We start from the raw sequence: 23,058 nt of genomic DNA on the forward strand, positions 1-23,058 counted from the left end.
CCATTGATGGTCATGGAGGCGAAATGTTTCTGCAACGTCCCAGCGAATTAGAAGGAATTAGCTGAAGCCAATTCCTAATTAGTCTCATATACAAAATAATGTACCGTCGCCTAGACGTCTAGTTTTCTCGTTACATAATGTCTCACATGCAAAATAATCTACCATCGGCTTACTTGACGTGAAGTTTTCATTCTGCATGGTCTTGCACTGTGATGCATAACCCATGGGCACTCTCGTGTGTGAACCTAATATTATGCTTGGGAATTAGATCAACAACGGTTCAGAATTTGACTAGGAATCCATTGCCGTTGGTGCTCTGTATTTGCGCACGGTAATATATGTTCCCAAGTGCAAAACTTATTCGTTGACTTAAGTTGGATCGCTTTCATATGCTTTTAGAGCAATACATAAGGGGGAGGAGGTAGGTGTTGCTGATCTTTTGCCGCAGACTGCATCTGTTGGCAAACCAGGGCTAGAAGAGAGCGTCACTGTCTGCTGTCGACTTCAGCACGTTCCTACCAGGCATTTTTTGACGGCATAATATAGTCACCAGGTAACGGTCATCATCGCAACCATATTGAAACCGAAGTCATGCTGGCAGGTATCTCTTGGGTCTCCTGTTAGACATCTCCGCGTCTTCGAGTATCGCTCATCCATCCAGTAGCAATACCACAGTGGGGAGAGAGAGAGAGAGAATGTGTGTTTCCATCGACCAAGGTGGAAATAACGCAGAGACACCCCACTAGGCCTAACTTTTTCATCCCCCATTTCAAGATATTAAGATAAATGTACCCCAAAATTAAATTTCTTATGATTGCGTCGGTTTTAATTCATTAAAAAATTTAATATTTATTTTTATACATGTATAAGTGTTTTTCGCGACTAATGTTTTTAAACAGGTGCCTCTACAGCTAATTTTTCTGGCGCCACTGTTCAAAACCACAAACAATCTAATTTCAGAGATTTTCTTTTCTCACAACTGAACATGTCGTTAATGACAAGAGCTATTTGTCTTTCATATACAGTTTAGCTGGTAATTGCATTTTTAGAAATTGATAGAAACTTGTTGGCTTTTCTTTTAGATACTTGTTCCTATTTTTCTATTTTCTAGAGAATTTAGACACACCAATACAATCTTCTCGGGGAATCATATTTTCTAAGTCTTTTTAAGGACGGTTCGTTTCGGAAACTACTCGTGACAACATCGTTTACCCATCACATTGGTTCCTGGCATGATCCTAACTCCTGAGGTCGTTTGAGCGCAGCGGAACAGCACAGCCTGTTGGTCCTCTTTCATTATCCATGCAGTCAACGCCAACATAGGACACGGAAGGACGTGGAATGGGGGTATAAAACCTTCACTCCCTCTGACCCCTGCGGCTGCGACTCTCCCTCTCGCTCACGCACACATCATATCACTTGGGTCAGCCAGCGAGCAGCGGACACATCAGTCGCAAACAACGGACAAGCAGTCATTTTCCGGCGACCAGAGGATATGCTGCCTGACATTCCCCTCCACCATCAGCGATCAAGTTCCAGGCAGGTCTTGTTTTCTCCTTTCCCTCTCTACCGATACACCGTAACACCTCGTCTCTGATTTTTCTACCAAAACTAATAGGATTCCGGTTGGATTTCCCAACCAATTGCACTATCGCCAACCTCTAATCTACTGACGCAAACCATCAATGAGGGAAGAACCGTCCGATTTAGTCATTTTCCGCCCATTTTGGACGAATTTCCCCATTTCGCCGGAATTCGGCGATCCCAGCCGTTTTCTGGCAATGCCATCAATCTCCTCTTACTTCTCCCACCTCCTAGTTGTCCCCCAAAACCCAAACCTATCTGAGCATCGTAGTCTGTATCGATCATCGTTTTCTTAAGTCCCCAATCCCAAATTTAGGCTATACACCAACTGTTTGTTGTATTGAATCATCTAGCCAACTCGCCCCCTTTCTGCACCCCCCCCCCCTTTCTCTCTCGTTGCTGCTGTAGTCTTATCCCAGACCCTTCTTCGAAAGCCCTTAAGTCATTCGTCAGGGGGACTACACGTCCCAGCCCAGATCGATCTCCATACGGTAGCTCAAGGCATGCCCTGCAACTGTTCTAGGAAAGGTCCATCGACCTGATTCAGGTGCATATCTAAAAATGAGAGTTTATGCATGTGAGAACAAAAGTGAGAGTCCTTCTTTGTTTATTTATACTAAAATTTGAAAGGAAGGGGGTTTTACCTCTTCTCGTTTCAGAATGCATCTGTTCCCCTTCAATAGCTAATGACCAGAGAAATTGATTAAGTATATTTTCAACCCATATTGAACCAGAAGAAGAGAACATATAAAGGAAAGACACAAGTAGTCAATAGACGCTACAAATAAGAAAACCACACAATGTGTAAGCTTCCCTCTCTCTTCTTTCCTCCTTCATATTGGTTTCTAAGTGCATCAAGTAAACCAGCAGGTTCTGGCTAATTTACATGGATATTTTTCTCTTCTTTGATGTCCTTTCCTGCAGATTAACATCATAGTGCCTGTCCGAGCAGAGATCAAGTAACATACATCAGTCACGTGCCTGTCCCTTTCCTATCAAAATCAAAGGGTAAGAGATACAGATAGAGAGGCACAGTATGGCAGCGGCTGTGACCACAGGCAGCAGCCCTAATGAAGAACAAGGTGATGGTGGCACGAATCCTCGTCCTCAGCTTTCTTGCACCAAATGCTTCGACGCTTTATGGTTTTGTTACTGTGAGTTCTCTTTTATTGTGTCTTTGTTATCTTATCACTTGTTGGATTTATTTAATTAGGAACATGAGCCTGCATAGGAAATTGGTAAAAAAGAAAAGAAAAGAAAAAACCTCTTCACAAATCCTGGAAAAGGTTCCGGAAGGGCTCGTTTCATCCCCTTCGTGAATGCTTGCTTCCAATTGACATGTCTGATGTAAGATTAGATTGGGGCATCATCCTTTTAGCAAAGTCAATTGGGTATCTTGTGATCGTTGCAATTCTATGGAGGCTTCCAATCTAAACAATAAACATTATGTTGTCATTGGGAATAATTCCTCTCTATGCATATCTTGATCATCTATGATCAGGAAGCAAACTTTTTGTTCACATAACCGTTTTAATTTTTACTTGGTATAATTTGTTGTTCTTGAACTAGTACATCCTGTACTGCTGATGACAGTTAAGTAGCTCTGGCCTTTGTTTTCACATTTCTTGTAATGTTTAATATGTTATTCCAACATTTGGTTTTCAGACTTGCTGTCTGATGTGTTGTTATTTCAAAAAGGGAGAGCAGGAGAAGTTTTTCTCCTAAAATTTTTCTTGGTAAAGGATTTTCTGTTCAAATATTTCTCAGGAAAGCCAGGGGTTGTTCTTGCAGAGTTGGGCCTCAGCCGATAGATGGACAGCCATGGTTCGAGTCCTATGGACATCAACTTTCTGCATAAGCTTGAGCATATATTGGCCTGGGACAGAGTTTTCCTGGCATGTGCAATTTCCTGTGTAACCAATCAGAAGTATTTCCCAAGGAAAAAGTTAATAAAAAAAGTGTACTCCTTTATCAGAAAAAAAGCGGGTCGGGTATGGTAGCAAAGCTGTTTGGTTATAAACCTTTTGAGGGCTACCTCATTTTCATCTTAAAATAGGAAATATTTGATTAATTGGTGAAGATATTGATGGTTCAGCTTAACCGTTGGATCCTTGGCTTATGTATTGATTCCATGTTTACAAATTTATCTAGATGCGGAGTGAAGTATGATCAGCTATCTGATGTTTGTGAGCTTTTGTAAATAGTAGCCAGCAACAAAGGTGACATTTGTAGATTCCCATTGATTTTTACAAATAGTGCCTCAAATCCACTTTTTTAACATTTGGTGACATGGAAAAGAGTGTTTCCTTATGGAATAAGGATGCTGAGCTTGCAGATCTCAGGTTGTTGACTGTGTACCCTTTCCTAATAACAATTTTACTGCGGTTCTGTAAACAAAGGATTGTGCAGTTCTGGTTATGAACTTTGATTTCTTGAACAAGGTGTCTGCATTTGTTAGCTTTTTTTAGAAATAGGAGATGAGGTGGAGATGAAAATGAAAATGGAAGGGAGTGGATTTGAACGTCCAGTCCAGGAAGTAGTTGAAGATAGCGCTTCTCCACTCATGTACATTGTTAACTCTCAAATCTTCCAATGGCGAAACCAGTGCATGCCATAGGTGGAAGGCATTAATCATTATATGCTTCCTCAATCTCTCCTTTCAGTTCTTGCTCCTAGGGGAGCCTTAATAATAATATAGCTAAAATCAGTATGGTAGATTGGATTCCATTAAGTTCCTTCAGATATCAAACTTGGCTCTTCTCATTCTTTTGGTTTCTTTGGGCTGCTTATCTTATAAGATGACAATTACTTGATATACCATGAAAAGATATTCTATAGCATGCATCTAAGAATAATTTGTGGATTTGTTTTTGTGGTGTTGTTCAAGTTATTAACTTTGCGGTTTTGGCAGCTCCTGTCTATCAGATGAAACAATATTATCGGTATGGGGTGTTTGATAACTGCTCTGATAAGTGGAATGCTCTTTTTGACTGTTTTCAACTTAAAACAAAAAGGTCATCTGAAGTGCAGGTTAGTTCTCATATCATGACTCAAGTGTCGAGTGCCAAATTTTTTATATAATCCTCTGTGGAGTCCAAAAAACCTCTTCAATCTTATGTCTGCCTCAGCCTGTTCCATTTGCATTGTCTTGGAGGGTTCTTATTCTTGACATGGGCTTAGTCTGCTCAAAACATTTTATCTGCCAGAGTGAATTGGAAATGTTCTTTAAATCACTGGTAGATGAAATGTTGATCCAAGTGTTAGTGTTAGTTTCATCAATCTCCTTTCAACAATCTCCTGACAGACCATTAACCTGCAAAATCGTGTTTTCTTTCATAATTAACCTCCATCTTTGCTTTCAGCACCAAATTTCCAATTTCAGGATGCTTTTCTCATTGATTTTGAGTTGGTAAAATTTGATTGCTGGCTAACGTTTTTGCGCTGCATAAGTTGTTTTTTTGTCATTGTTTAGTGCATTGTGGTTACCAGTTTGTGCCTCATTTGAGATTTTTTACCAGTGTAGATGGTTGATCACAAGTATAATGTGACTGGCTGGTCATGGCTGGATTTGTTTAGAGATAGAGGAACTAAAATGATGGCATTTCACGCCAACTACTAGCATCATTTAGAGGATATTTGTTTCAGCATTTCATGGACAGCAAAATGACTCTGTTCATGCATTTCATTGCATCTTTCAGAATGTTGAGATCTTGTTCTGCCTATAAATGCTGCGAAATAGACACTCCAAATTATGGTGAAGTGTTCATTCTGCTCGACGCAAACGTGCCCCTAGATGGGTTCTATGTGTCGTGGAATGTTGAAATGGCATTCTCATGTGGAATGTTGAAATGGCATTCTGCCTAGCGTGACATGGATGCTCCATGTCATAAACATTCATGCCACTTGACACAGACTGTTTCTCTTGGGGTTGCATTTGTTCTTCGTGCTCCTGGCGTTCCAACATCTCTTAATCTTTATTGCAACTAAAAAACGTGGTTTCTTTGGAACAGGAAATTCTTGAATCCCGAGAGAAAAGCAAGCCACATATCTGGTCCTACCGGACACCAGAAGAGGCATCTGTGCATTGGAAGGAACTTTTTGGCAATGTCAACGATCCTTAGTGATTTTTATGCTTGATCCTTTTGTAGCGAGGAAATTTTGCATCTGTTGCTTCCTGCCTTTGGAGCCACCGACGTGCTTTCCGTCTTGACTTGGTTCACTTTCCGCTGGAGGAAAACATTTTACGGTATTAACGGGATGGTTTTGGTTGTTTCTTCCACTTTAAAGATACTCCAATGAATTCTTTGACCGAATATTGGTCTGTCTTCACTTTTGAAAGTTTTATTTGTTAATTACTTTTTGATAGGCTCTACTGTAATATATGCACTCTATTGTACTGTTTCAAGGGATCCTTTCCAGTGCAAGATGGCTGAGAGGTCACGCATGGTTTCTTCGCGGTTGCTTTGGAGCAGTTTGTCGCTTAGTTTATTCCTTGCGTTAAATCTGGAAAGAAATCCCCCTACACCCTTTAAATTCAAAGGCGTTCTAAAATTCATATTTGTGAATTTAATTCTACTCGGACTATACGCGTGATGTTTCATAAATGTAAAAAAAACTGATGCCCATAAAATTTTGTCAAGACGACAACTTTTTACTTACGTGTCGACTAATACAACTCGATTATTAATTCAGACTCATGGGCAGGTGGACATAGGTTGATGGAATCCTTGATCGGTCCCATATATTTCATCCACTGTGTCATGAATCTGCCCAATTTTTTAGGGCAGATTTATGGAAGAATTACCCCCTAATGGATTCAGTATAGCTGGTTGGGCTACTAGTCACTGATTTGCTGGAGGTGTCAACCCCTATTGTAAGCTTGAACAAACAATGTTATGGGACAAGGGTATTATTAGCAATAAACAACATAGTCAATCGTTCGGGTTTTATGCAACAAAGTCTCCTAATCTGACTGCAGTTTTTCTTTTCCCTGAAAACAAAAAAGCGAACTATTCTGCAGCCTAAATTTGAAGTGACAAAATATGTTGTTTGCTAGCATATTGATGGGAGGGTCAACAATTCTGTTTCATTTGCTTTCATAAGTTTCATCTTTAAAAGCTTTGGAAATATATTGTGACATTGATTCCATTCAAGTTAAAGCTTTAAATTATTGGTCGTCCATAGCTTATTTTGGTTGAAAAATGTGGCTGATTCATTCAAGTTTGACCAGTCAAAAAGTTTAAAGTACCAGAAAATTTTAAACATTTATGAACCTGCTTTTTACAATGTTAAAACACTAGCATGAGTATATACCATATCATAAATTTGAATAATTATATTTTTTTGTAACATGTTAGTGAAAAAGGCTAATAAAAACATGGTTTCTTACCCTCCTTAAAAAAACGTCGTTTAAATGCATAATACATGAGTTCAACCAATTGTAATAATTGGATTTACTCCCATACAGGCTTCTAACGTGGTGGATCTCAACCCACCCCTTAATGACTTTAGTTTTAGCTTAAAAAATTAAAAACCAAGAATTAATCATTTAATCCCTTAAAAAGATTTTCATCAATTTTCAGTACAAATTAAACTTAGTTCCATATCGAGGTGTTATAATCCACTTCCCTAAGAAATGCGTCTACGTAAATCAAGCCTAAGCGTTCAAGGCATAAAATGACCTAACAGCGCACGCCTCGTGGGGATGGGATGGGGCGTCCGCGTCTGTACGATGTGTTGTCGTGCGTGAAGCGTGCTGTTCGTTTTTGTTAACAACGCCTTGTTTTCGGAAGTAGACGTCGATTTTCACCTGAAGGCTTATTAGTTCTCGATCGCCTTGGAAAACACTTTCTTTCTCTGACAAATGGATCTGCAGCAACAGCCACTTTCTCTTCAATGCCTTTCTCCCTGTCTCTGCGAACCCATCAACTATTCGGCGACCCTTCTTCTTTTCCAACCACCCGGCAAACTGGTGAGTTTCATATTGCGACCTCTGTCTCTCTGTCTGTCTGCCTATCTCTCTCTCTCTGTGCTGATGGGCCGCCGGCGAGCAGGCCTTCCTCTTTTTATCTCTGCTGCACCAAGGGCCTGGCTGACAGCCTTCGCCTTTCTCTATAGTTATTCTTTTTTCAATTGTTGTGTTTTGCTTTCTTTTGCTAAATGTAATGTTGTTGAATTGTTCTCTGGGACAAAATAGAGTCAACACCCAATTCTTTCCGCTATTCCTCATCTCTGGATTGGGTTTTTTTTGTTGTAATGTAAGAATTTGATGCTCGCTTCCCCTTCATTTTCTCTATTTTTTCAGGAAGAAGATTATTTTTCAATAGTCGGATTGTTGTTAAGAGGTGTGAAATTGGTTCCCTTTAAATTAAGTAGTAAAAATATTATTCATTTAAAAGTACTATCGTATAATGATAATGATAGTGATCACTGAACGGAATCGATAGTATACCAGGTTCTTACATCATTATTTTAGACGCTATAAAGTTTTTTTAATCTTAAAATGCATATCATAATACTTTTTTTTTTATTTGTAGCCAATTTAACTGGTCACGAAAAATACCGGAGCTTTACCGAAAAAACCTTATCTAAAGTTCAAATTTTCCACCTTGAAATGAGAAAAAAGAGAAGAAAAGGGCAGTCTATGATAATCAGCAGTATTTTTAGATCTGAATCCATGACTGGATCTGAGTCCGGATACAAACCGGCTTCATTCCTCGAGGGCAACCGCAGGTACTCAGAAAGAGCGGCGGCCGCTGTGAAGGGAAGTGTTATCCCGGGGTGTTTCTGAGGTTTACGAGTCCACGAGTGCAAAGCCGCAACCCTCCACACCTCCTTGCTCTCTCTCTCTCTCTCTTTCTCGTTGAGCCTTTGAGGCAGTAGTGAAGGTTGGTAGGAGGAGTCAATGGCGAAAGGAGACGACGCCAAAAGGAAGAAGCGGAACAAGGCGTTGCGCAAGAGGATGCGTAAGGATGCCCCTGTCTCCGCTCGCATCGCTTCCGCCATTGCTTCCAAGCGGCGCCGCAAGGCTGGCAAACGTCGAATCTGTGAGGTTGTTTCGCAATCCCCCTTCTCGTCTCTCTCTCTTCTCTGCGTTCGTTACTTTGACTGATTCAGTTGCATCTGATATTCTTGACCAACTTATTCGTTGTCATTGGTAAATCAGCACAACCATGGCCATCGACCATGTTGTGTGCATCTAGTCTTGTTAGAAAATGAATTGCTGAAGTGCTACTCAGGGCGAGATTCTTATTGCGCTTACTTTATTTGTTAAAGTTCAAAGAAAGTCCTTTTATCTTTTCTTTTCTGACGTTGGTTCTGTATTTGTCTTTTTTTGTCTTAAGTTATCGCAGAATGTATGTGGACCATTCTTTCCGATTGCAGTAATTAAATTCTTCTCTACGTATTTGCAGGGCATGTGTTTTAGCGCCCCAACACTTGAGGACCCATTCAATGAGAGAAACAATGTGAAAACTGACTGTGGGAGAAAACGGAGGAAGCTTGCCCATCAAAAAAATGATTTAGATCCCTTGCTCTCGGTTCATAAAAAGCTTCCATCAAATTGTAAATTTGGAAAGGTGCTCAATGAAGATCTGAAAGAAAAGCGAGCGATGAGCTCCATGAATATTCAGAATAAGTCACCATTGACTGCTGCCCGCATGGCAGAAGGGCAGAGTATTATGGATGATCAAGATAAGTCTACAAGAAAGATGGTTGTAGTGAATGGAGGTGCCGCTACTCAAGGAAGGCTCTATAGAAGCTCAGATGGTCTACCAAAGTTCCTGATTTTATGCTTGAGTGCCATACAAAATTCGTGGGCACATGATGGCTTGGAAAAGTCTCTCTTTTCCAACTCGTGGGGTTCTGAATTCTGGAAAGCCTGTTCTGATGGGTTGGATATTCTGGGGATAGGTGAAAGTTGTTCTGGAAAAGAGCAAATTGCCTGGTTAGCGTCCACCTTTGCTGATATTGTCACTGCAAGAGAGAAAGAAGGTGCATCAATTGACAGTCCATTTCTTTTGTTCCTGGTTCCCTCCAAAGAACGAGCCGTTGAGGTTTGTTCGTATCTTAATTTTCATTTTTTTTTCTCTTATTTTTGAAATGTTAGTTAACTAACTTTTTTAGTAAAATGAGTTTAAAATGTTGACCACTTTTTAATAATATCCCTAGTTTGATCTTGCTATGGTTATCCTACCTACTAGTTTCTTAATTTTTCCCTTCTTAGATATGAATGGAAATGATTGTTTTTTCATTGTGATGGTTTTCTCTTCATTTTCTGGTCCTCAGTGTCTGAAATGTGCAGCACATGTTGTAGTATTTTTCCTTGACGGTTCATGACTGACTACTTCTGAAACTTCAGGTCCGGCTGCTATTCAAGCCACTTAAAGCTCTTGGAATTCACACAGTGAGCATACATTGTGGAGCCTCACTTGAACATCAAGTTCACGGGTAATTCTTGTACACAATGACATCAGTTCTGCAGATGTCTTAGAAAAAGTAACTTGTGGTATAATGCGTAATCTTGATCATGGAACTGCTCTTTTGAACTCAATTAACGCAAGAAGCCATAAAAGAGATAAAGAAAGAAATAAGGGAACAAAAGAAGAAGGATTAGAGAAAAAAGAAATGGAGATTCTTGTTGACCATGCTTATTACTGCAGTTACAACCTATTTTATAATGTAGCTTTATTGGGTCCATTTTCAAGAGAACTGGAGGATCTCTTCTCAGCCTGGTGTTGTCTTTTTTTATGGACTTGACTTACTTGATGTCTGATGGTCAGACTCTGACTTCATCTGTATCTCCAACTAAGGGTGTATGTTGTATGATGTGGCTGTCTGGAATTATTTTTTCTTGAAAAACAATTCAGATGGGTGGTTGAGCAGTTATGCAGATGGTTTAGTTGGTGCATTAGATGAATCTCTTGCTTAGATAGCATCTTGGGGTTTGACTCTTCCTTGAGTATTATACTGGTTGAGTGAAGAGTTAGAAATAGGAGAGGACGAACAATCAGTATCAAAGAGTTCAAGAGATGATGATAAACTTGGTAAATACAAGAAATATGACCTTAATATAGATGAAAATTCAAAAAATTATGTCTAGCCCTTATGAACTACTGATATGCTTCTTGTAGGTTGCTCCATGAACGCCAAATATTTCTCCCTCCATGTCTTTAGGATTCAGTTGTAACACTATTCATTTATTTGTTCACAAGATGGAATGAGAAGTACTTCCTTTTGTTGATAAATAACATGTGGAAAGTCTCTGCTGAATGTGCATCCTTCTACCTGAACAGTTTAAAAAGTTGTGAGCCTGAATTCCTAATTTGCACGCCTGGAAGGCTTTTGGAGCTCATTTCTTTAAAATCCCTTGAGATATCTCATGTTTCTTTACTGGTAAGAAACTGTTACACTTTCTATGGCATCAGCTAATTCCTTTACTCAATTATGAACTTTACAACTATTCTCATGTTTATGCTATTCAGTGTAAATCGTTTTATCTCCATAGTTTTTAGCTCAAAGATGTTCATTACTTCATTATATTTTAATAAGATTATATTGCTTGAACGTTTTTCACTTTGTTTTCCTTCTTGAAGTTGTTATCAGAAAAATACATTCTTCAAGTGTCTGGAAGTCTGGAAAATGCACTTTTAATGTTAGACTGAAATTACTGAAAGCAAGGCAAAATGGTGTTCTTTGTAATTTAAAGATCACTGACCTAGCAAAATGAATGGATAAATATGAGAAGATTCATATGTAGCTAGAGTTTCCTTAGTTGGAGAGTGATAAACTAAGTCACATAGGTACGGGTTTGGGTATGGGAAAGCGGGTACTACTATGGAAAATTTAGAAAATTTGGGTACACTTGTACGGCAAAAAAATGTATGAACAAGATATATAAAATGGATACACACACACATATAATTCCATGAAAACATAACTTAAAGCAAAATTTATACTCAATACATCATGAAGACAATGAAAAAAAAGTGTTTTGGATCAGTTCCGACCCAAAACCAATCCAAGCGAATGCCATACCCACATACCAGTATTGCCATACCAGTTCTGGTACTTGTTCTTGAAGTTACATTCACATTTGTCAGACTCAGGGGTCCTATTTACATGTTGAAACTTAATTTTGTTGAAACATTTTGTTTACAAAATTTATCTTAGTCATTCTGATGTTGCAATGATGTTTACTTTCATATATTGACAAAATGTGCTGTTTTATCATGGCAATCAGGATGGCATCCATGTCACACGCTTTATTTGTCCAAGTGAAAGTCCATTTTCTTTCAAAAATTTTTATTATAAGCTAACTTCTCTTTTTGACAAAGCTTTTGATCTCTCTGACATTTAAGTGGATACTTTCTTTCATCTTGGTGACAGTATACTTTTATGTAAATACCAGAAAAATTTGAACTTTGAATGGTGAGCATGCACCTGCTTGCATGGTGTGTATGCATGCATGAGTATGAGCGGAGGTGGGCCTGCATATGCTTGTATCTGTAAGCAATCTCATTAGAAACAAGTAAACTATATGTCCTTTTGAAATCTCTCATGAATCAGTTAACATGGAATTCAATGTTTTAGGAATTGTGAAGGATGTGCTTCCAGGAATTAATCAACTAGCATTTAATTGTCCATCCTGAAAACCCCTTGAGAATGAAAGTTTTTTAGAGTATTTGATTATGTCGTACTTTTGAAGAATGCATATTGGGTTGTCATTGGCAAATCTTCAATGTGCACTATCAGAAACTTGATACATAGATTGCTGGGAATTACGTTACCACATGCTTCAATACTTTCACTGATTTTTGTCCATTAGTGGACATATCAAACTGGTGCTTACCTAAAAATGGTTCGTATGAATGGATTTAATTAAAGAAGAAGAAGAAGACATGGATTTAAAAATGATCAACGGGTGGTAAACAGGTGGTAAAAGGGTATGCGTGGGTGTCACTGTCAAGTTGGAGACCCTTGATTGAGTCCCAACCCTGTAATTCTGTTGCACGAGCTTTCCTACAGTGGTCAGGGCTCACCGATCCAAAGTAGAAAAAAATTGGTAGGTAGGGTGAGTAAAAATTTGTTGAAGATGTTGATTATATATGTAGTCTAATGGGCTTTCTTTGATTGTTATACCAATTCAGTTTTTGTCTGAAGGAAAAAAGAAGAAAGAAAATGAGTATCTGATTGATAGTTCTTTGGATATATTTTTTGGGTGTTACTGTGTTGTTTGATATCCTTTGGTTGGTAAATGTAATATCGTGCTCACATTTTTCTAACGGATGTCCTAACCAAAGGATTCCAGAATGCCCTTTTAATGACTGTAAGTTGATGTTATGATACTTACAATTACTGATTCCTAAATTTGAGCAAAGTTTGAGTTGGTGCTGTGGCATGAAGCTTGTAATCCTCCATATGTCTTTTCAGGATAGGAAATTTGTACATTACATCCTTATTTATTTGTCTCAGTGATGTTTTTTCAGAAATCCAAACTAAGTATGCCAATTATACTATGCTGCTAGGCTGACCCACTAATGTTTTGCCCGTTATCTCATCCCTCTGACATCAATATTTCATTGGTAGTATGTGCAAATGTTGCATTTTATGTTTTTCTTAGAAGTATCATCTGCATCTAAAATTAAACATTTTATTCTGAAAGTGCTGACTGATTGTTTATTTTGTTCCTTCTGACAGGTCATTGATGGCTTGGAATGCTTTGTTAATAGTGGTATTGTGGCCAAGTTACTTTCAATAAGGCAATTGGTTTCAGGAAATCCTCAAACTATCATTCTCAGTCCTAGTTATGGGAACTCATCCTTTTTGGCAGTTCAGAGTCTAATAAAGGCACCAATCAAGAAGTTGCCATTGGATAATTCTGTAATTAGCCAAAGTATGTGCATTTTGCAATTATCATATTTTTGTGACTCTGAAGACGAAAAGATATCAAAGGTTTGTTCATTATTTCACTGTGAAATTGATCTTTGTTTTTATAAAAAAAAATCACTTATTCTAATAGGTGTTTTGGTCATAGTGCCATCTAATTTTGATGCAAAAGTGGTTCAACTGTGCTGTTTTGCTTCCTGAAATAATGTAACATTCTATAGAATAAGACCTACTTGTGTTGTAGAATGGGTGGCGACATAGAGTATATGTGCAGTGAACCTTCAAAGGGAATGACGAGATGTATATAGGATATGAATGTTGAACTGATTTTAGAAAGTTACGAACATAAAGTGAAGGTTTCTGCTGACTGCTCACCAGACAGTGTTGATCAGTCCTGTTGCTCCTGTATCTTCCAAGTTTTTAGATCAGCATAGATTATAGGTAAATCATATATTTACTCATTTAGTTGCATGTTCTATGCTCAAGCCTGAAACTCTTAGATTTTTAATCTATGAGAAGTCATGGCATTAGGAACCTTCTGCACTATCTAGTTAAGGTGAAGAATCTAAGAATGAGACTTGAGACTTGAGCATCTCTAGAGTGTGAGATGGACCACAAATTTTGCCATAACATCTAATTATGTTGTTAACTTGGTGTAAAATTTTTAGTAGGGTTTTTGTATTTGTCAAAAGCATGTCTGAACTCTGAACTATGTTTTCTCCAATCTATGCATAATGTATAGAATTTTTGAGGTATTAAATTTTTGCACGAGGGATTCTGTTATCATCCCAATGACACCAAGTGGCATCCCTAGTTTTATCCATGGCTTTGCACTTATTTAGGAAGAAAACTGTCTATCACATTTTGTCAACATTGGCAACAAGGTGATTAATTTTGACTGAAATGTGCATAAGTTGGAGGAAATGAAATGGTCATGTCTTTGAGTCACTGACAATAAACTCAAAACCTGCATTATGGGATTTAATCAGATCCTATCAATCATTCCAAATACCAATGTCCATGTGCTAAACCTAGAGCATCTAGAAAGCATCTAGAGCCCATAGGTTATTAGCTGCTATTACTTGGTCAACTGTGATTTCCATACCTCTATTAAACATTCAAACATCTTGGCTTTGATGCTGAAGGTTATTGAACTTAAAACTACTAAATCCTTGGATTCGGTTTTGAATGAATCACTGTTCAAATTTTGGGATCCATATTATGCAAAGAGACATTGCTATTCTTGAGATGCAATGGTCAAGGACTTGCAAGTTGCAACTGTAGCTTCAATAATGAAAAAGGAGATGTTTGCTTGCAGTTAGTTCATTCTTTGTTTATGGTTTCCATAATAACCTAAATTTTTGAAAAAAGACTAGCTTGTTTCCTGCGCAAAGAGTGAATGTGACTTGTATTAAAAAATTGAGGGGGGAAGGATGAGGTTGTAATAGCCTTGGAAATGTAAGAAAATTCCAAAATATAGTGAATTACCATACTAGCTTTTGCGAATAAAATTTGGTTAGCCAAAGATAGGAGAAGGCCTGGTCTGATGGTCACAGAAGGAAAGGTCTGATTTATTGATGTGTAGAAGAACTGGCTCATGTGAAGGTTCCCATTGACCTGGTTCTCATAGTAAGCATCAAGACAAGTTAAAGCCATAGGTGGAAAGAGAAATCATATTGTGGTTTTATTTAAAAGCGTGAGTTCACAGTTTACTCTTGTCAATATCTGTTATGTATTTTATTGCCTTTGGCTAGCTATTTTTGTCATGGTTTGCAAGTGCGAGAATGTCTACTTTGCAAGTCGGAGTAATTCTATGAACCATCCAGCGGCTTTCCTTAACCTGACTGTGATGGTAGGTGCTGCATTCACCATTGCTAGTCTTTCGTTAAGGTTGATGGAGAGTGTAATCCACAATCAGCGAATGCACAGTTATGTTTCGGTTTTCATTTTCTGACCATTTTGGAAATTGCACCAGAGTAAGTTACTGAGAATATATACTGATATCTGCCTGCCTGGTATAGCTGAGATTGGAGCAAGGGACCTTGCCTGGCTGTTGATTTGACTTGTAGACAGTAGGTAAGGCTGCACATGGGATCGAGTAACTTGAGCTCAGGTCGAGCTTAACTTGTTTTTCAAACTAGTCCGAGTGCATGCTCAAGCTTGGACATGTTGAGCCAATTTTGAGCTATATATACATTAGTCGCATAAACTTCCTTAAGTTTAATAAATTAATTAGGCATGTTAAGGTGTATACGAATCATCACACATTTATGGCAAGTACTTGGTTGGTGCTACAGGCTTCATGAGTTTTACCTGAAGGGTTTTTATTTCATAGCCCAATATGCTTTTGGTGAGTAAACAAATCACTGCTTTTTATGTTCAGCTTAGCTCAAGCTTAGTCAAGCTGATTTTGAGCCATATAAAAGCTTGTCCAACCCAAGTTTGATCTGCATAACTTGACCTCGAGGCAGGCATTAAGCAATAATGTTGATCTTGAAACTATATGAATGGGCCCTTTTTCTCTTTTCTTCTTTCATGGATATAATCTCAAAGCTAGGAAATTGTATGAAAATTTTAATTTTTGGTTTTAAACGTTGTTGTGATCCTTGACAAATGGGTGGTCGTAGCAGGTGCTCATATTATTGTGCTTGTGATTCCTCTGTGTTTCTGGAATTTGTTCAGGGTATTCCTTTTGTCAAGATGGTCCCTCAAATCTGTCATGCCGCATTCTAATATGGCTGCTTTTGTGGTCAGGCAATTGGTCTCTTGAAAGAACTACAGGCAAATCAGCTACCATTTCCCAGACATTGTGTGTATATAGCTCGAATAGCTAGCGAGGAGCATGCCTTAGTTACATCACTCAGACGAGAAGGTTATTCCATCTCAAGTGTTTCTGATATTGTTTTGCGACAGAAAAGTTTCAGTCATATAAATCAGCATAGGTAATCGTGGATCATTTTCTATTCTGGCTTCTCATTAAACATTTCTGAAACTGTGTACTTACATATTGGTCGCTTTAGTTTTATAGTCTTTTTTAATCTCCTGTACTGGACTTGCTGATGCATCAATGATTAACTTTCCGTGCCATGCATCTATTATTGTGCTTGGTTATACTCACCTACCAAATCATTTTAACCTTGAATGTGCAATTGATGATCAGACATAGCTAGGAATTTAGTTCATTTTTTGTCTATCCTATTACTTCTTTTCAAAATGAAACTTAATTTTAATTTTCTAATTTGTATACGTGCAGTGATAGGGCAATTGCTGTATCGGTGGTGACTAAAGAAGAGATCTGTAAGGTGGATGTTGGAGAATTAGAGACAATTGTCTTTGTTAATTTGCCAACTTCCATCGATGAATATACACAAGTTCTTGCTGGAATGGCACGGCATTCAGTGCAGGGGGTCCTACACAGTTTCTACAGCAAAGCTGATGCATCCCTTGCCGGGCCACTGATAAATGTGTTGGAACAGTGTCAACAAGTAGTGCCTGAATCCCTCAGGCTTCTTGCAGATGCCCACTCTGAAGTCGGTCCCGCGTAACTCTTCAAGGGTGGGTTGTTGGTTTGGTCTTCGTGTTGGAGAGGGCAGCCTGGGTGGATCATAATCATGCCTTTAATGTTCTGCACGGATTTTGGTCAGATGACCGTGTCGACCCAAGTTGGTGGATATGCAAGTCCCAACTTGTTCTAGCTCTTACGGGTAATGCCCATGTTAACGTTTATCAATATACTAAATATGTAGCGTTGATTGATTGATTGGTCAAGCTTAGCCTCGACGACCAAGTTTCTATAAAATGCCATCATGTCATAACCTCTCATGGTGACCAAGTTTCTATAAAATGCCACTCATTTGACCGCTTACTTCCCTCCCCTCTCTCTTATTTATTTGTTGCTCTTTTAGATCGTTACTTTTTCTCTTTATGTCGGTGATCTGAGGCGCTTTGTTTACTTGGCACGTTTAATCTTGGAGGGATGCTGTTGTTGGTTGCCGTAGCTGTATAGCATATAGCAAGTAAAATTAAACCAGAGAATGAACTGGCCACATGTTTAAACGTTTTTCTGGGGTTCTGAGGATCTCGTATCAGTGCTGTATGAAATCCACTGTTCAAGCAATCATTGGATTTTAGCAGTAGGCAGCGGGGAGATTCACTGTGCTTTAAAACCGAAAGTGAGGTACCCACTTATCTGCCCAATTGATTTTACTGTTGGATGGTCTGAGGTCATGTTGAAAGAGGATTTAACCAAGGTGAGATGTTGATCAGCTTCAGTGAAACCTGATGAAATGCATAGAAATTAAATGAAGGCATTTGAATTCTAGAGTAGGAGATGGTCTGTCCGAATCAAAACAATTTTTATTTAGCATATATTTAGAATTGCTTGTTCATTGATGAGCAGGAGGAGTATGTCGTCCTATCCTCAAACCAGAGGGCTGAAACCCTCACCCTTCCCTCCACCCTACTAGAATCCATGACCTGCTCTTGGTGATCCATTCCTAGTGTGCTTTAACTTAATTGGTAGTTACTCTTTTACTGCATAGGGGGTTGACACTACCGATGTTTGAACATGAAACTAGCTGCCTACCAACTCAAACCATTGTAATGACCCTCTTGGTGGATAAAATCACGTTATACTAGATATGACTCAAGCACCATTATTGGAAGAGAAGAGAAAGGAAAGGAACAGGAACAGTTTCCATGTTTGCATATTTCCCTAAGGACTCTCTTCATCTCTTAAGCAGGAAAACATGGGCTGTGATGGGCTGAAGCATTTTAGCTAGCCCGTTACCAGGACTATCTTTCGAGAAAGACAAACGCCCCTCCTCTCTACGCATCGTGTTGGAAAGCCGACCAGACCCACCATTAAATCTATTGGTTATATAGTCTAGAAAGATGACAATTCCATTCAAAAGCTTCAGCAAGTTGAAGGTACGAGTGCGTCCTGAAAGAAGGGAACTCATCATGCGCTGAAAAGCAGAATGACATCTTGAGTGCAGGGAAGCAAACGTAAGTCTTCGGTGAGAACTAAAAGCAAGGAAGAAAGAAGAAAGAAATCGAGGATAAGCCATAAATGACCTCGAGTGAAAATGAAGGATAGATGGGAGCAATCTATGGATCGTGCGTTCTTCTCTTGAAGCAATAATGAATGCTAAAGAGCGGGCAGGGTGCTGGAGTGCTCTATAGGTCAGAGTATGTTGAAGGGCTTCGTCATGATTCGGTAGATGGGGGTTGGCTGGGTTCACGTTAGCTACAGGTTGCAGCTTGGCCTATCAATTTGTCATTTGGGTGCCCGCAGCTAATTCTGCATCTGTGGTGAAAGGGGAAGGAATGAAGACCTTTCATCTCATATCGGACTCGATTCATATCTGATTTAATTGGATTTTCCTCAATCTCTGCCAAACTCGATCCCGGAATTTGAGACTTTGAAACCGAATTTGGATGTAAAATGGTAAGAACGAGCTTCGCTTCAGATTCAGATTACAACTCTAATCATCTGGCCGTACCAGCTTCAGACCCATTCATGTGGAAAAAGGGATGCCCCTCTGCTGTCTGAAGAGATCAAGAGCTCGATTACGACTACTTAGCTGCCAGCCCTCCTTCAGAGCAGATCATTCTCCTTGCCGGATGAAGATGACATCCCCAAGTAATCATCCGGCCTAATGCGCCCCTTCTTTTCTTTTGTCCCCTTTCCTGCAGGGAATCATCAAATCTAGGTAGCTCTGATTTTTTCATTTTAACCTTTCATATTGGCCTTTAAATAAATCTTGAAAAACTTATAAAAACCGCTCAATTATTGAGCTTACTACAAGAAGCGGCTTAACCTTTCTATTGGGCAATTTTCATTCACGCCACGTACAGCTGCAGCATGGTTAAAGAAGAGTTGAATAAAGAAAGTGACAAGTTTGCGTTTATGAAATCAAAATTAAGTTCGTTCAATTCAGTTGTCTTAAGGCGGTAGGGCGCGGCATCTAAGCTGAAGGGTGCACCGTTGCTATCGCTGACACCGACGCAGCTCAGGACTCCGGAGGCAGGGAGAATGGGGGGGGGCTTCGGGCCTTTTTCGGGCGGTGGGATTAATACCCCTTGCTCACCCAGAAGTTCTTTCAATTCAGCAAGCGCGCACCTTCATCTCTCTCTCTCTAACACTAGTTAGGGGGGAGAGATTACGTTAGAGATATATGAAGGTGCTATTGCTGTATAGGTTGCGGAAGGAGCTCGACTAAGAGGTGCATCCCATATAATTGGTGTGGATTTGAACCCTGACAAGCATGAGATCGGTGAGGGGTTTACCGTTAATTTTTGCCTCTTTTATTACAATTACATCTCTGAATTCAATGTCCAAATGTGTTTAAAATGTGCACATCATGAGAACGAGCTAACTCTGAGTTTTGCTCATTAATTATGCTGAACACTAGTGGGTTCCTCTGGATCAGTGCGGAATGAGTTGGATGCAGATTTGATCTCCGACCAAACTGCATGCTTCGGAATTGTAGGGTATGGAAAAAGTTGAACACCCTATTAAGAACTTAGTTCAGATTTGGATTTAAGAAACGACATATAATGGGATTCAGATTTAGTGTAGTTTTAAATAAGTAGCCAATCGGATTTGGATTTGAATTCAGCTTCAAATAAACATTCAGCGCTCGAGCTCGGCTTGTGCATCCTGGAACTGCTGTGACCACTCGCATTGTTAATTCGATCTGGATTATGGATTTGAAATGGTGTGATCTGACTTGGATTATGGATATGAAATTGCAGGAAAGAAATTTGGAATCACGGATTTCATCAATCCAAGAGAGTGTGGTGATAAATCCTTGTGCCAGGTTTGCATCAACTTGCTTTCATGACTCGAAAACTAATTTAGGAAGATGCTACGGGTCCACAGGACCACTTTTATTTGGATACGTAATGTTCTTGTTTAAATTGTAAAAACTAAAAGAAACAGAAAGGTGCAGGTGGTGAAGGAGTTAACAGGAGGGGGCGCAGACTATTGTTTTGAGTGCGTGGGCCTCAGAAGCCTACAGCAGTAGTCGTCCGGTAGTCCTTCTCCCTCCCTCATGTCAGAAGCCTACAGCAGTAGTCGTCCGGTAGTCCTTCTCCCTCCCCATGATTGAATTCGTGCGACTTTTGCTTTGCATTTTACTGAATATATATATTGGATTCGTGTAGGGACGGGGGAAGACGGTCATATTGAGGGTGGAGATGAACCGTGCACCATTCCGCAGAGTTGCTGCAAGGTCGGACCGTCGTTGGCTCATTGTTCGGAGGTGTCAAACCCAAGACTGATATCCCAAATTTTGCACGCCTCCACAAGCGCAAGGTTCCCTCTCTCTCATACACGCGCCTTTACAAAGTTTTCTTCAAAAATATAGTTCTCTACAGATGAACGCATGGTATTTAATGCTCATCTTGCATTCTAAATCAAAAACATGAACCTTAGATTGATTCATATACTTGCAGAGCGTATCTGCATACTTTTAACGCATTTCGCTTGTGTGCGTATAGTGTATCTTCCTTCAAACAACAGTCATCCAACCTCTACAAACAATAGTGCGCTTAAATATGTTATGGATGTTGTATGAGACAGTGCCATTTGTGTTGACATGACTCGAAGAAGGAGCATGTGTACGGGTTGACAACATAGCTTGGAAATTTGAGACTTAATGATTGTCAGAGATGTTTCAGACTTTACTAAGGAAAAATACAAACTGTGACAGAAACGTATGAAGAAACAAGGAATGGACTATAGGCAAAACACCTGATAGGCAAGTATCCGCGTGGTGACAGGTGCGTCAATCAGACGAACGGACTAGACTCAGTTGAAAAGAAATGAAGGGAATGGTTGCTGAACTTCTCTCACTCGGAGCAAAGTCACTAAGGACAGTGACGATTTTGGTGGTGGGAGAATGTTGCCGGCCGACTGTGTCTGGCCCGGCCAATCCAGTAGAAGGATATGTTGCTTGGCCAGCTTAGGCATAGCTCAGGAAGCATGGGGGATTCAATCGGACGCTGAGTCAAACAGAAAGCAATGCACATGTAATGTGCAGCGCAGTGGTGTAGAAACAAAGCGTATAAATGCATCATGGTCAACAGTATATTTGCAAGTGCAAGTCCATCGTTGGGGAATTAAGTGGGTTCCCCACGTGTAGCGTTTGGATGCGCAAGGGGGTGCGCGTGGGTTAGGAGAAATTCCCTCAATGGACGCATAACCGCGTATAGTCACGCGGGGGTGGACAAGTTAATGCTCACTATCGAGTAGGGCGATGGTCGACCGCCTTACTTAATGACATATAGTCGTCAACTGGCTTCGGCTGGAGACTTCCTCTCAAAGGAAATTTACCCCCGCCCAGATTTCGTATGGAAGTAGATAGACACTTGAAGAAATGACGAAGTTCTGACAAAGCTTCATGGCCATGGCTTGCTGATGGTCTACAATGGAATAAACCTTAGTGATGGTGTGCCGAGTGCGTAGCACTCCTCATCTAGTCCAGAGTCCCAAAAGATTAATGAACGCTTCCGCAAACTTAAGAGAGAGTCGTGCTGGCCGAAGGCTTTGGGGAAACCTTCGACGCCGCGCGGGCCGAGTAAGACTTGAAAAAGTTGGCCCGTGACACTACCTCTACCTCTATAAATAAAACATAGGAAACAACACCCATGCTGTGGAGTGTAAGTGGGAGGAAGAACTCATATAATAACGTAATTCCATTGGTGAATAAAATAAAATTGGAAAATATATTAGCTCGTGGGTTCGTCCTAAATTTAATTCCTCTTGTCGAGATAATTTTTTAACTTACATTTTCTCAATTTAAAGACGGCCTTTAGGAGAAGCAGGCATTCCTTCAGACAATTATTCATGGAGATCAACTGGGAGACCTTGTTCCCCATCGCCATCTTCCTGAGCAAGCCCATCGATGCTGTTGGTAGCGATATGCTTCGATCGAATGTACTTGGCAATTCATTCTTCACCTGCAATGCAAACCAATTTGGTAGTCATCGAAGAGCATTTAACTAGCAGTTGATTTTTCGAATGAGCGACGGTCAATCATTCTCAAAGGACAAGTTAAATGGTATAGCCTATTGCTTGGTCTGGTGTATTAGATTGGAGGGCCGCCTATTCAACTTTTGGCAGTCCATTCTCTTCACTCGCTTCGTGTTTGTATGATAAAGCAAATGCAAGAAACAGCATCCAATTTATTCGTCAGTGCACTTCCATCGATGGGTAGGTTCGGCCATGGCGACTCACTCATAGAATGACTAGTGGAGAGTTCCTTGAAAAAGCGGATGCCATGACCAAGTTGCTTCCCGCTTCACATTTCGAAGTTCCTCGGCTACCACCACAAGCATTGAATGATTAAAACTTGAAGAGAAGAAGACACCTGGGGGCCTGAGGCGAAGACGCATTGAAAAAGAAGTTTGAAAAGCGATAAAAGTAGATATGATGCTGGCTGTGGGGTTCGAACCCACGCGCACTTGAGTGCAGAAGATCTTAAGTCTTCCCCCTTAACCACTCGGGCAAACCAGCTTCTTGTGATGCCATTCATATAGTCAATAAATTCATAAAGTTTACAATTTTACTTGCATACTTAA

General features: G+C 39.8%; 2 protein-coding genes and 1 non-coding gene across 7 annotated transcripts; 2 read left to right on the plus strand and 1 right to left on the minus strand.

Annotated features, from left to right (window-relative positions):
• Positions 1-1,245: 1,245 nt before the first annotated feature.
• LOC116246188 (uncharacterized) lies at positions 1,246-6,028 on the plus strand. Of its 4 annotated transcripts, none has more exons than XM_031617926.2 (5): positions 1,246-1,543; positions 2,319-2,388; positions 2,509-2,738; positions 4,496-4,614; positions 5,595-6,028. In XM_031617926.2, the coding sequence occupies exons 3-5, from the start codon at positions 2,621-2,623 to the stop codon at positions 5,703-5,705; spliced, it is 348 nt and encodes a 115-aa protein (XP_031473786.1). In that variant the 5' UTR covers positions 1,246-1,543; positions 2,319-2,388; positions 2,509-2,620; the 3' UTR covers positions 5,706-6,028. The 4 variants fall into 4 exon arrangements, with proteins under 4 accessions (XP_031473786.1, XP_031473784.1, XP_031473785.1 ...); XM_031617928.2 differs by lacking the exon at positions 1,246-1,543 and adding an exon at positions 2,116-2,131; XM_031617924.2 differs by lacking the exon at positions 2,319-2,388 and having other exon boundaries at positions 1,248-1,543.
• A 1,246-nt stretch (positions 6,029-7,274) lies between these two features.
• LOC116256569 (ATP-dependent RNA helicase DBP3) lies at positions 7,275-17,335 on the plus strand. Of its 2 annotated transcripts, none has more exons than XM_031632979.2 (8): positions 7,275-7,555; positions 8,121-8,635; positions 8,997-9,638; positions 9,944-10,032; positions 10,878-10,977; positions 13,282-13,536; positions 16,225-16,412; positions 16,724-17,335. In XM_031632979.2, exons 2-8 carry the CDS (start codon positions 8,489-8,491, stop codon positions 17,013-17,015), a joined length of 1,713 nt encoding a protein of 570 aa, XP_031488839.1. In that variant the 5' UTR covers positions 7,275-7,555; positions 8,121-8,488; the 3' UTR covers positions 17,016-17,335. The 2 variants fall into 2 exon arrangements, with proteins under 2 accessions (XP_031488839.1, XP_031488846.1); XM_031632986.2 differs by having other exon boundaries at positions 8,317-8,635.
• Positions 17,336-22,910: 5,575 nt separating this feature from the next.
• On the minus strand, positions 22,911-22,993 carry TRNAL-UAA (transfer RNA leucine (anticodon UAA)). The gene has a single exon. It is a non-coding gene; the product is annotated as a tRNA-Leu (tRNA).
• Positions 22,994-23,058: the final 65 nt, after the last annotated feature.

Source organism: Nymphaea colorata, chromosome 1 (assembly GCF_008831285.2).
Source record: "Nymphaea colorata isolate Beijing-Zhang1983 chromosome 1, ASM883128v2, whole genome shotgun sequence".
Lineage (NCBI taxonomy): Eukaryota > Viridiplantae > Streptophyta > Magnoliopsida > Nymphaeales > Nymphaeaceae > Nymphaea > Nymphaea colorata.